Source organism: Bombyx mandarina, chromosome 05, assembly GCF_030267445.1.
Source record: "Bombyx mandarina strain Sakado chromosome 05, ASM3026744v2".
NCBI classification, from domain to species: domain Eukaryota; kingdom Metazoa; phylum Arthropoda; class Insecta; order Lepidoptera; family Bombycidae; genus Bombyx; species Bombyx mandarina.
Genome location: NC_143212.1, coordinates 1140213 through 1154719, shown reverse-complemented (window position 1 = coordinate 1154719; position 14507 = coordinate 1140213). Strand labels below are relative to the sequence as shown.

At 38.1% G+C, this 14507-nt stretch overlaps 1 protein-coding gene across 2 annotated transcripts in view; it reads right to left on the bottom strand.

The window, feature by feature from the left end:
- The window catches only part of Drl-2 (tyrosine-protein kinase derailed 2), a 66281-nt gene extending 53484 nt beyond the window's left edge, over positions 1-12797 (bottom strand). For both annotated transcript variants that reach the window (XM_028176843.2, XM_028176844.2), the window contains exon 1: positions 12291-12797. In XM_028176843.2, the coding sequence (XP_028032644.2) occupies positions 12291-12390 (100 nt within the window). In that variant the 5' untranslated portion in view covers positions 12391-12797. The remainder of the gene's footprint in view (positions 1-12290) is intronic.
- Positions 12798-14507: the final 1710 nt, after the last annotated feature.

The window sequence follows — 14507 nt, the reverse complement described above, 5'->3', positions numbered from 1 at the left end:
CGCGAGAAGCCATGCAGCTAAGCCGGCAGGCTGTGAGGCCTGCCGACCGCTGCGCTGCTCGCGCTGAGGGGGGGGGGAAGAGGGGGCAGAGTATTGCCCAACGGCTCAGGTTGAGCTTGAGGCAATGTTTGTCCCTCCAGTTGTGGAGGGTTAGGGTCGGCAGTTACGTTGGCTTCCATGGCCTCATGAAGTTGTTGGTCAACTTCCATGTTTCTGGCGCTGCTCTCTCTCGCCATTTTCTTCAAGAGGGGCTATAAGACCCAGGCTTCATCCTAATAATCATTGAAACATTTTTACTCCTAAGCTCTCGTGCTTAAGTGTAGCAAATGGATGCTGCTATCGTCGAGCCTGTATCTACTGATGATATGTCTATTTCTGCTGCAAAGAAAGAAAGCGTTGCAGTTTAATGGAACCTTTGAACTCATGTGTCAGGACGGCTGGTAGGTTAAAAAGAAAAATGTGTTTTAAAGTCGTCGTGGCCTAAAGGATAAGACGTCCGGTGCATTCATACATAACTAGCGATACACCGGTGTTCGAATCCCAGGCGGGCACCAATTTTTCTTATGAAATACGTACTTAACAAATGTTCACGATTGACTTTAACGTCGTGTAATAAAAATCAAAACTCGCAAAATTATAATTTGCCTAATTACTGGTGGTAGGACCTCTTGTGAGTCCGCACAGGTAGGTAGCACCACCCTGCCCATTTATGCCGTGAAGCTGTAATGCGTTTCGGTTTGAAGGGTGGGGCAGCTGTTAAAACTATACTTGGGACCTTAAAACTTATATCTCAAGGTGAGTGGCGCATTTACGTCGTAAATATCTATGGGCTGGGTTCCAGTAACCACTTAACACCAGGTGGGCTGTGAGCTCATCAGCCCATCTAAGCAATAAATAAAAAATGAGATTCGTGAGAACATTTATTATTTACTTACTTATTAGATAAAAAATGTGTTCTGTTTTTTATTACTCTTGTAGGCAGACGAGCATACGGCTCACTTAGTGATGGGTGGTTTCGTCGCCCATGGACGTAAGCAATACCAGGGACAGACCAAAGTTGTGGCCTACCGTTAAGTACTTTCAGAAGCCTCGTTTGAAGAAGGCCATGTTCTTGTTGTTAGTTCTTACGAACAAAACCGCACTGAGGTAAGTTTGACAGCATATAAAAACTATCTCCAATAACTTAGAATCCGACCCTGTCATAAGATTCCGCACGTACGCACAGCCGTCGCCGCAACAAGTGGCCGAAAATAATGTTTTCTCGAATACGAAATATTGTTTCATTGACAGACCGAGCGGAAAAATTGTGTATTTGTTTCGTTTTGTTCGTATTAGTTTCGGTATCACGTCAATACTTATGACATTCCTGATGTTTTGCCTCATATGCGGCCTATAATCACCACCACACACGCATAAAATAATACTAGGTAAGGTGGACGATTATAGGCCCAACCTGATGTTAAGTGGTCACAGGAACACATAGACATCAATCACGTCAATGCTGCCACCCGTCTTGAAACATGATTTCTAAGTTTCAGTTTTACAATACAACCCTTCAAACCTAAACGAATTACACGGCACAAATAGGCAGGATGTGGTTGGTATCTTACCCGAGTGGGCTTTCAAGATGCCGTGCGACCAGTAACTACGTAAATTATTATTTTGTGAGTTTGATTTTTATTACACACGTTAGTTTATTAGAAAAATTGGTACCTTCATGCGGGATTCGACAATCTGCATAGTTATATCGCTCGATACGAATGCATCTTGGACCACGATGACTTCAAGCAAATAATGCACAATACAGGCTTTAATTTCAACTAACAATAGTTGAAAATATATTTAAATAGAAACGGTCAGCTGTTTTTATTTGAAGAATAATAAAAATTGTCTCAGGTACCGACCAGTCTACTTTATGTTTTACGTAGTTTAATGGCGCAGATGCGCTTAAACAGCTTACGTGTCTACAAGCGTCGGCCATAAACTTAATGGGAGTCTGCAACGTCATTGAACGCCAGCTTCTATCGAAAGAAACCATAAAGGCAACGTACATAATAAAAACTTCATTTGGAATAATTTGACATTCCCGATCCTGCGGAAAGAATGGAAAGCAGTCGACGTCGCCCAAAACACGTCATTTCGGATCCTCCCGATTCACTAACGGTGCCTTTAGGCACTTCTAGCACCAGTCACCGTTCTCGTGGAACCCGTCGCTCGCGACGAAGGGCTCGACGAGTAAATTAACCCTCAGACACAGCCCACTGAGTTTCTCGCCGGATCTTCTCAGTGGGTCGCGTTTCCGATCCGGTGGTAGATTCGACGAAGCACGGCTCTTGCTAGGGTTCGTGTTAGCAACGTCGTCAGGTTTGAGCCCCGTGAGCTCACCTACTAGTTAGGGTTACGCTGGAATAGCCTCTCAAGGCTACCAGCTTAGGTAGGATAAAAAAAAAAAAGAATAATTCGATGACCGCCGAGTTCGTAATACGCAGTGCAAATTCAGAAGAGATCCAGCTTTTGAACTTGCACTGCAATTTCAAATCGCTGATCAAATTTCCTTCTGAATTATTCTATACATAATATGCGACTACCGCCTCTTAGAGATTACCAGATACTTCTAGGGGAGTATATGTTTAAGTAAATACCCGATAATATTAATAATAGGACTAGGAATTATTCTAGATTTTAATTTAAACAAAGATATTTAGGAGTCTTGGGTAATCCCAATAGATCCATGTAGATATTTTTTTTATTGCTTAGATGGTTAGATTAGCTCACGGCCCACCTGGTGTTAAGTGGTTGCTGGAGCCCATAGACATCAACAACGTAAATGCGCCATCCACCTAAAGATATAAGTTCTAAGGTCTCAAGTATAGTTACAACGAGTTACCCGTGCAAGAGATCCTACCACCAGTAATTACGGAAATTATAATAATATTATTCACGTATAATATATAATAATAATAATAATATTAAACAGTTAATATATGCGAACATCTTTCGTGAAAACTTCTTCTTTGAAGAATATCTTAAGATAAAGTTCAGGATATCTTGCTTATTCATTTCTAAACAAAAAAACTTTAGCGTTTTTTTTTCAACTAAGAATAGTTGCCGTGTTGTTATTATAATGAACATAAATCGAACCGAAACAAAGCTACGTTTATACTTAGTCTTAACACATTGTAAACTATAATTACACATAATGAAAATAGCAGCGCATCGTGGACTATATATCATTTACAGGCTTGCAGGAAAGCCGAAGACAATATTGGTTAGACATGTAATTTTCAGTGTTCAGTCTGTAAAATAGTAATTGGCTAGGACGCGCTGACAAATGGCCTGTCCTGCTGCATGCCACGCGATTCCCATCATTTATATTGTATACGGAATCGACAATAGCTGTTTACGAAGGATACATTGTTTTGCTATTTTAAACTGTAGTACATAATATATGTAGATTTTTTTATTTTTTATTGCTTAGATGGGTGGACGAGCTTACAGCCCATCTGGTATTAAGTGGTTACTGGAGCCCATACAGCACCTTGTGATTTAAGTTCTAAGGTCTCAAGTATAGTTACAACGGCTGCCCCACCCTTCAAACCGAAACGCATTACTGCTTCACGGCAGGAAAAGGCAGGGTGGTGGTACCTAACTGCGCGAACTCACAAGAGGTGCTACCACCATTATTTCAAATATTCCAGACAATAAAAGACTTAACTGCGTTTTCTGTTATAAAGATACGAAAACAAGATTTAAAATCCTTAATATTTGTATGTAAATTAATATTTAAACAATATTATTATACTATGCAAGATTGAACTACTCTATTCATTGAATTACAGGTGTGTTAAATTGTTTAAGAAAAATACTTTTAAAACTGAAGAGGTTTTCTTTACACATTTTTTTTTAACACACTTCGTATGATATTGACATATTACAAATTTTGCATGTTTGATTTTTTTCACACGACACTCCTTTGTCTTGCGAGTCGTCCGTTAACACATCACCTTGAATACATGATAAATTATTTGGAGAAGCTGTTAGTTGCTCCATAGGCGGACCACGGCAGTCTCAAGAGGGTTGGTGGCATTCAGATTATAATAACTCTGAGATCCGCTCAACACGAGATAGACCTCGAAAACGTTTATTATGGATTTTCTTCCTTCTCAATCCTGTCACTCTTGACAGAGTGGTCGTGATCGTCATGTAGTGTTGGAAGGGGCAGACTTTTGAAGTCGTCGTGGCCTAAAAGATAAGACGTCCAGTGACCAGTAACCACTTAACACCAGGTGGGCTGTGAGCTCGTCCACCCATCAAAGCAATAAAATGCGTCTCACGATGTTCTACCATCTCTCCCTGCTCGAGGCCATTCTGCTGCACTCATTTGGGGGACCTGCCACTGCAGTTTTAACTTGGTCGGTCCACCGCATTGGTGACCTCCCGCGCGGTCTTGTACCATCAACCCTTCCCTGTACAACGAGGCGTTCTATGAACCGGCCATCTCGTCGCGAAACGCTATATTCAACTTGTTGAGAAGCTAGTACTATAGAGAAGGTATTTTAAATATCCAAAAACAATCAGTAGTCAATGATGGACAATTATGAATTTTCACGACCAATTTAAATATTAACTGTTAATGAAGCATACAGTATTATAGAAAGGTAAAATAATGTATTCCAAAAAGAGCAATAGTATGCCACAAATAAGATTATCAAAACTCAATAAAACGCAAAAAAAAAAAGTTATTATGCCTATGCAACCTAAAGCATTAAAACTAGTTTGATAAAAGGAAAACTTTTATTTAAAATATTTTTTTCTAAAAACCTTGCTAACATCTCGCATGTCACCGTCTTATTTCAAAAACAAAACCGCGCTTTATTCCAATTGTCACATTCACAAAGATCGTATCGCTTAGCGTTGTTATAAAACAAAATAAAACCCGAGAGCAATCGTAAATTTAGTGAAAACACAAAATGGTAATAATAACACGCACATCCAGTCGTATTTTCCATGTGGGAGGTGCTCGGCCAAAAATGATAAACGCTGAAATATAGCGTTGTACTTAACGATATCATTTATTGTGGCTTTGTTCGTATGTGGATAAAATAAGCGAGTAAGTAGACTTTAGTGGGAATGAATAACGTATCGTTCAAATTATATGTAATCGTAAATTATAAATGGAATTTATCTTGCGCCCAGTAGGTACTTGTGTCTATGGAGAGTTTCGAAATTTAATTCTCCGCGTATAATTCGGTGATTTTATAGCAAACTCTCACGAGATACGGATATGAGAACGGGGAAAAAGTATAAATTTGTGTACATTCTGATAATATAATGTGTAGGTGTATTGTAGTCCGCATGTAACATCTAGTAAGTAACCAGTAACATCTTACCTGTTCCTAACGCGAAGCACTCGTGCGTTCTGATTTCAAGAGTGGCAAATCTTTAACGCGATACAATATAAACTTGAGCCTCAGGGCTCATGGAGATAATGATCTACTAACCAGTGTCAGATCGTAACATAAAAAATCAATACTTCAAATCAGGAAGCTAGATCAAAAAAATTTATATAATTCAAGTCAAGATCTTTCACTCCTCTTGTGAGTCCGCACGGGTAGGTATCAACCCGCCTATTTCTGCCGTGAAGCAGTAAAGCGTTTCGGTTTGAAGGGTGGGGCAGCCGTTGTAACTATACTGAGATCTTAGAACTTATATCTCAAGATAGGTGGCGTATTTACGTTGTAGATATCTATGGGCTCCATTAACCACTTAACACCAGGTGGCCTGTGAGGTGGTCGACCCATATAAGCAATAAAAAAAAGTTTGGTATCGGCTAAACATATTAAGAAAGTATTTATGCATTCCTTGCAAATATATCCTTTTTGACAGAATAAACTTATACATTAAAACCGAATCTCTTGCACTCCGCTTAATTGATAAACACCATAATCTCTTATCAAATTGAATAGTCAACAGAAACGAAACACCGAAAAATCGACTCTACAAACTACATCAGTTAAAAGATCGGGTAACACGATCCATGCCATAACTAAAATTGACTTGAGCTAATTTGTATGTTTTACGCACCCACTTCATCATACGTCGTGATGTACTGCCGAAGCGTACCGGAACCGGCGGTGAGAAATGACAGGCGAAAACCGGTCCAATTAAAAAGTAATACGACTCGAAACAAATTACCGGCAACGATTATTAGTTAGTTCGTGTCTGAATACACAGTGCGGATATGTTTCTATAATATTTATAATATTTTTTTTGGGATTTGCCTTATTCTGTTATGACTCAAAACTGTTTTACAAGTTAATCTAGTCATTCATTTATTTAACCTAATCATCATTTCTGACATTTACAATCACTTACCTTATAAATATAAATTATATATACTTTCTTTCGTTTTGACGTTTAAAGTATTCAAACAGTCATGAAATTTTTAATATACGTGAGAGAAACAGAAATATACATATTATATGAGGATCGATTTAGAATAATTAACTGATTTACAAATTAACAAATTAACAACATTTTTGGGATGACACCAAAGTTATTGAAAATTTAACAAATTTAAATAAAACTTCTACCAGGAAAAATGTCTGTATGATACGGTGCTTTAAAAAAATTTAGGACATCTTGTTCATCAAGAATGATTTCAAAATTGGAACGAACAATTACTATTGGAAATTAATTTTTATTTTTCCTCTGCTGTAATTCGAGTGCAAAGCTTACAATTCAATCAACCCATTTTAAGCTTTAAGCAAGGCTTAATTACAATTCATAATATAATAATTATGTTTGACCGAGAATCATTTCTAATTCACGGTTAGTTTCCTCGGCTACGTCCATCAACAAGTGGGCTGTTTCCTAATGTCGGAGGGTGAACTTCTTTAATATGAAACGCATGTCATAATTTCCCGTCCACTTTGGAAGTTTTACTATGTAGCTACAGTAGTAATTGACTGCTAGGCAATTTAGTTTCAGCTAAAATTTTAGGCTGAACATAATGTTGTGTCTAATAAAAAAAGAATTATTTAGATATTCTTTGTTCGCGTGAGCTTATAGACAACTAAATCTTAACCTTAAGATATATGACCGAAATCTCATAATGCATTTTACAAGCACTGTCCCATCTTTTAAAACAGAACGCATGACTGATTCGCAGCAAAAATTAGCCGAGATGGCTAAGCTATTTATTATCCCTACGTAATCCCAATATATCTGTAATAAACATTTTTAGCGTTTCGTTGACAGCGGCTTGGTTATGCCTCTGGCATTGTGCTCTTCGATGAGCGTTGAGAAATGGATCGTATGCTCGTATATTAACTTACAGTACAATAAAAAAAATCTAATTTTAGAATTAGTCATCAATCTATAGATACAAAAGTCAATGAATGTTTGTATTATTGTATTATTCTGTAAAAACTTCGAAACGGCTGGATCAATTTCGATGAAATTCGCAGGAAATCGTCAAATTGGTATAGTAAAGTGATTCTATGAAGTATGTGGTTGCGATCGAATTGAAGTCAAATCAAACAAAAGTCAACAAGGGTTTGACTAATCTAGAACATAACTTTATTATGCTCATAACTAACCATTAAAATTTTCTTTTATTTAATTCCTTAATACCATAATTTGGTTTTTCTTATTTCTTTAATATCTCAAATAAAAACTAACCACTAAGCCAAAAATGTCTCCAGAGTTAAATCGCCATATTGTAAGTAGTGGGCACCCCTACACTGCCACGATGCGATAAGACACCGCCTAAATTGATGTTTGAACTATCATTAATTCCCCCGTTCACAGATGTCGTTGCACTCTATTATTTTTGACACATGCCACTGTCATTTGTCATTTGAATGATTTATCGGAGTTTTTAAATGAAGGTTTTATTTTCGTAACTAATTTTTTTGTATCGAGTTAGTTCAAAAAGGAGTTGCAACTTTTAAATTGTAACGTGCATTTGAGATGTACTTTTTCATGTAATTATTTATTTAATTTCCTTTTATCTATATCTCTGAGCAAGCAACTAAATATTTAATCTTTATTTAAATAAATTTTCTGATTGTAAAAAGGCAGACATTTTTAATTTAGAAAAAATTATCTAAAAACTTCTACATTTTTATTTCCAAGCCTTGATTATAGTTCTAAACTTTAATTAGATCCAAGAAAGAGTGATCGCATAATAACCTCTAAAACGAAGTAACTCTAACGAATTTGTAGAAATGAAGGTTTTATCAAGATGGGCGTTGCCTGATATATAAAATAGTACGGCTGAAAACCGGAACTTTTGGGTAAATGGCCTAATATGGCGCAATTCATCCTTCTATTTGTGAACCCTTGGAGCAACCTATACTGATCTAGTTTTTTTATTGCACCAAACGTGTGGACAGCCTCGCAGTAGATCTGGTGAGGTACCAGTCTAAATTTTCTAAATTTATAGTGGCAAAGTAAAATCTTCATGAGTGGGTGCCGCACGAACTAAACTATTACCAGCGCAATGAACGCATTCAAGTGTGCCTTGCGTTTTTTTAATATACACAGAAACCAAGGGATTTTTAAACCAAATTGTTACCTGCAATGAAAACTGCATTTTTTTTAAATCGTAAGCGGTAATGATGTTGATTAGGCTCTGGTTCAGCACCTAGGCAGAGCCCCAAACCAAAGCTCACTCCTAAAAAGTCATAGTGACCGTTTCGTTGTCTAGTGCCGGTATTATTCGTTACATCTTCTTACCAAATAGCATCGCATTGCTGCGGATGTTCACTGTGAAGATCTGGACACAACGATGTTGATGCTCGGATCACCCATTGTTAATCGCTCGCTACGCTGTTCCTAGGCGACAACGCTCGACTATATATGACAGAACAGGGTGTTTTTAAGCCACAAGAGCTAGGGGGTTGAAAGTTTTACGTCATTCACCGTACTTACCAAGTCTCGCAAAGTTAGCACGACTTCTTGGCTGGGAAAAAATCAATATCCGAGGGGCACTACAAAATGCCTTTGAAGAATTAGTTGGCTCCTGTACACCCATCTTCATCAGAAAGGACATTAAAAAATATTCACTCGCTGGCAGAGATGCACCGCTAACGTGGGTACATATATTTATTGATAGAAATAAATCATTTATAGTTCAATTACTTTAATTTACTGTATGCTAAACGACAACTTCATAGGGTCCTAATATTTATATTGATATGTTTTTTTAATTTTTTTACTGCCCTTGCAGGCATACGTACATACGGCCCACCTGATGGGGAAAGGTTACCGTCGCCCATGGACTTCAGCAATGCCAGGGGCTGAGCCAAGCCGCTGCCTACCGCTAAGTACTCTCCACAAGTCTCGTTTGAAGAAGGACAAGTCATAGCGCTCGACAAACATCTAAGCCGGATGGTACGTGCCAAAAAATTTCTTTTTATTTTATTGCTTAGATTTATTGCTTAGATCTCTTGAAACGCACTGTGGGTAAACTCAATGGCTCCAGGTAGTATGGATAACTCTACTCCGGTGGCGAGAAAAGTGGGAAATATCAGTGGTAGGACAGTAAAATTCCCTATGATTGAAACCTACATGAATCTATTTAGCCTTTTTAAATCGTATTGACAGCCATCTGTCGAACGAGCTTACAGCCTACCAAGCTAGCAGCCTCAAACAAGTTTAAGACTAACCGACGGCATCTTAAGGCATTTCCCGGTCAGTTCATACCAGTCGTGACAAGCTCTTTGGTGTTAGGAAAATTTACATAGGAAAATCACAAGGTAGGCTTATGTGCCTGATTCAACTCATGCAAACTTCTGTTATTCCAATTTTTTTAAATGCTTTGCACTAAACACGGAAAAAATCTCTAGAGATGCCTTATGGAGAAACGCAGTGGTTTTAGGTAATGGTACTACCAGATATCACGAGCGTTCGTTACATAAAGTTACTTACTCCCTCTCTTTTTTTCTTGTCTCTACTATTTTCATTTATATTTAAAAAAAAACTCCACCCTTTGACTTTCTACGACACTTCAGACATTTAATGGTTAACACCATATTTAATGTAAAGAGCACAATAAAGTATAAAAATTGGCAACGAATATCTCATATAATAATTTCAAAATATTACTACGATTGTCGTATAGCATTATCTTTATTTACATTTATCTTGTGACATGTTGCTTTATGACTCAATCGTGTGTCATTGGAATGCATTGCAGAGCGACAAGTTTCTTTTATCTCTAATAAGATTCGTATTTGGATGGTCTGACGTCGCTAGCTCCCTAAAGTAATAAACTATTTGGTGTGTGTGATGGCTCGTAGCTAGTTTCCATTGTTGTACCGTAGACGATAATTATAAAAATTTTTTTTTTATTGCTTAAATGTGTGGACGAGCTCACAGCCCACCTGGTGTTAAGTGGTTACTGGAGCCCATGGACATCTAGAACGTAAATGCGCCACCCACCTTGAGATATAAGTTCTAAAGTCTCAGTATATTTACAACGGCTACCCCACCCTTCAAACCGAAACGCATTACTGCTTCACGGCAGAAATAGGCGGGGTGGTGGTACCTACCCGTGCGGACTCACAAGAGGTCCTACCACCAGTAAATATATTTATAAATAATAGAATTAAATAATATACAAATAAAAGCTGATATTGTTTAGTAGTACGTTAAAAATCACGTAAACGAAGATCGTCTCATACAATGGACCCTTCCCGATTGCGTATGAAACACGTCGAATTTGTAGAACAAATATAAATGGTTGAGGGTAGATCGGGGGTAGATAATTACATTTTTTGATCTCGGGCAGCTGAGGGTCGCTGCAGATTCAGCCCGCGGTAAATCGAACATGTTTTGATAGTGTCAAAGATATGACTTGTCAGTAAACAGAAGTGCGTAGTTTCCTGACTTGTTATGTCAAATTGAATGAGAAACCAAAATATCAATATTTCGCTGTTTCTTCATGTTTGTACCAAAACACGTTAAAGTTATATAGAAACAATAGAGCCGTTCGAGGATGTTGGAATAGCCTCAGCCGATATTTTCTAAGCTTCATCATCATCATCATCATCAACAGCCCACAGTCGTCCACTGCTGGACATAGGCCTCTCCCAATCCACACCACTGAGCACGTTCTAAGCTTGCTAGATACAAATTTCGAACGGGAAGTTGTGACTATATTTATGAATATTTTAATGATTCTACACATCTGTAGCATCAAGGGACGGGGCTGGTTATCATGACGTAAAAAACAATGCAGACATGTTTAAATACTAGCAAAATATCCAAAAAGTACGTAACTAGAGGTAGGAAGCAAATAGAAACCGTGTTAAGGACCATTTCAACATTAAGTAGTTTATAGTTTCTTATTACTCCAGAGGTTCGTTAATATTTGGTGTCAGCAACTGAAATAATTTAATACAAACTATATAATATATAGAAAAAACTACATATACCATAATAACTATATAATAATAATTTAATATAAGCTATAATAAAGCTACATAAGCTAAACACAAGATATGCTGAATTTAATAATCAGAATCATGATGAGGCAGTTGAAGACCGAGAAGAAGAAACCCCTATCGATGAACAAACCACCTCTTCTGGTATTAAAGTGGTTACTTGAGCCCGTATCAACAGCAGCGCCAAGACGGTCACCCATCTAGAAGCGTAAGTTCGAAGTCTCATAACGTGCTACGACTCATCATGTCCAAATGCCTAAGCGATTCTTGGTCGAACTAGGCATGCCATTTCCTTACCGCACAATACGCTCTACCATAGGTAATTTCTATTATCGATAGTAATTATATAATACATGCGGGAATATAGGGTTGATTAAGAACATTCCAGAAAATCAAGTATGATATATTAGTTATATCATATTGAGTAAGACAAGAAGCATAAATATTGGACTTTATCCTAACTTCTTTTACGGTTTAATCTCACGTTTATTATTTTAATTTTATAATTTATGATTTTTCAACAAATTTATATTTTTTGCGTCTTTGAATGTGCTGACTACCGTCATCAAATTTGCTATAAAAATTCTTGATATAAACGCAAATGTCAATTATAATTTACTGACGAAACCAAAGAGGGTATGTACTAAATGTAAGTTCTAATTAAACAACTACTCGAATTAATAATAACTATTACTAGCAAACTATGTACAAGCAAGCAGGAACACAATAATTATTATATTTAATCGCCTCACAGTCACATGCATACCAAAGACGCTATAATTAACGAGTGCTCACGTACTAGCTAATGAAATAGTTTGTAATTAAATTGAATCTTACCTAAGAGCTTCATTACTTCGGCTTGACTGATGAGAACGTTGAGATGGCCCGTTGCCAACGGTAACGCCAGCACGGCCCAAACGATGATTAGCGATGCCATCTCAACACATCAAGTGTTGCAGTACTTATGCGAGAGTTTCATTCGAACTTTTAAAGTTTATGTAATATTCACTTTTTAAAAAAAATATTTGACAGAGTTTAAAACGTCGCGCAAGCAATTTGTAACTAAATATATATTTAGTATAAAAAGCTTCATTTTTAAAAGGAAATAAATTACACACAATAATAAACAATAAAATAAATTATGAATCCGATATGAAAGTATCTAACGAAATACTATACAAAAATATACGAACGATGGTTTTCAAACTTTGGCGAACGGTGGTTTTCAAACTTTAAAAAAGAAAAGAACGCGGAAAATTCGTTTATCGAAACTCGTCCGTGCGGAAATGTTTCAAAGAGTGAGGAGCACGCGTTCGCTCGCGCCACCGCGCCGCACTGCCGCTCCAAAACGTTCCGCGAGCCAACAAGTTAGCAGCTGACATGCGCACACACCCCTAACTCTCAAAACTAATATCCATCGACGATTCAACGTTAAAATCCGCGTCGGAACTCATTACCGACCGGTAATGTATCGCGAAGTTTACTTCAGACGAAATGTGTTTAAAATTTTAAAGGCTTTTATTGGGAACGAGTCGTGTTTAAAGGGAATTAATTGAGTTTGTCTCAAGGGAGGAGCGTTTCCGTTTTGCATTAGGCCCTTTCATAGAGTACTAATAAAATTACGAGCCTTTTATATTATAGTGAGCGCGCGTTCGACGGGTAATCATTTTATCTCGGAACGTAGTAAATAAGGCTCTTGTTCAGAAACGGTATACTTTTGTATTTGAAATCTATATATATATAAATGAATTACTGTTCGTTATTCTCGCTAAAACTCGAGAACGGCTGGACCGATTTGGCTAATTTTGATCTTGAATTATTTGTGGAAGTCCAGAGAAGGTTTAAAAGGTAGATAAGTATGAAAATGCTCGGAATTAAACAAAAATAACAATTTTGTTTTTCCTTTGATGTGTCCCCCGTCGGACGGATTCCTTTTGTTTGTTTTAAGTTTGTTTTATACAAAAGTTTAGGTCTTTTATTTATCGATTGAGGCACTATGAAGTCTGCCGGGTCAGCTAGTTCTGAAATAAAATCTTAATACGATTACTTGATGCTTTGCATTGTGCTTGCTTTGGCTTCGCTCAAGATTACGAACGCAAAATTAAGTGAAATTAAATAATGAGTTTAAGGTTCACTGGCGAAACGGTTGGCCGACCCTTTTAATTTGTTGTATCAGTGATAAGCATCGAAATGCCTTTAAATTATTAACCGATATAACTACTGTCACATATCTATACAAATAAATAAAATTGAAATGTCTGTTTGTAATATTGAAATAACAGCTTTTTATTGCTTTTTTTTTTTTTTTTTTAGCCTATGCTGATAGCCTTGAGAGGCTATTTCAGCTTACCCTAGCTTGTGTAGGTGAGCTCACGGGGCTCAAACCGGAGAATTGCTAACACCGCCCTAGCAAGAGCAGTGCTTCGCAGAATCTACCACCGGGTCGGAAGCGCGACCCACTGAGAAGATCCGGCGAGAAACTCAGTGGACTGTGTCTGTGGGTTAATTCGCTCGTCGGGCCCTTCGTCGCAAGCGACGGGTTCGACGAGGACGGTGACCGGTGCTTGTATTGCCTAAAAGCACCGTTAATGGATCAGGAGGATCCGTGATGACGTGCTTTGGGCGACGTCGACGGTTTACCATTCGGTCTACAGGATCGGGTATGTAGTTTCCAGCGGCCACGACAAGAGGGTTCTCATGTCGTGCCGTCTTCTCAAAGTGGCGCAGCGATGCCGACTGTAGATTCTTACTGACGGGGTCGAGCTCCAGGTCATCGTGGAGGTCCACGTTCCTCTGGAACCATGGTGCTCCGACGGCTATCCTGCAGAATCGGGATTGTATAACCTGAAGGGGTTTCAAGTTGGTGCGGGCCGCGTGAGCGAACACTACGCTTGCATACGTCATGACGGGGCGTATGCAAGTTTTGTAGAGGGTTACCTTGTTACGGAGGGACAGTTTGCTTCGTCTACAAAGCATTGGGTAGAGTCGTCCTAGTATAAACGCGGCGCGATCGCGTACCGTTTTTACGTGGGGACGGAATGTCATCCCTCTGTC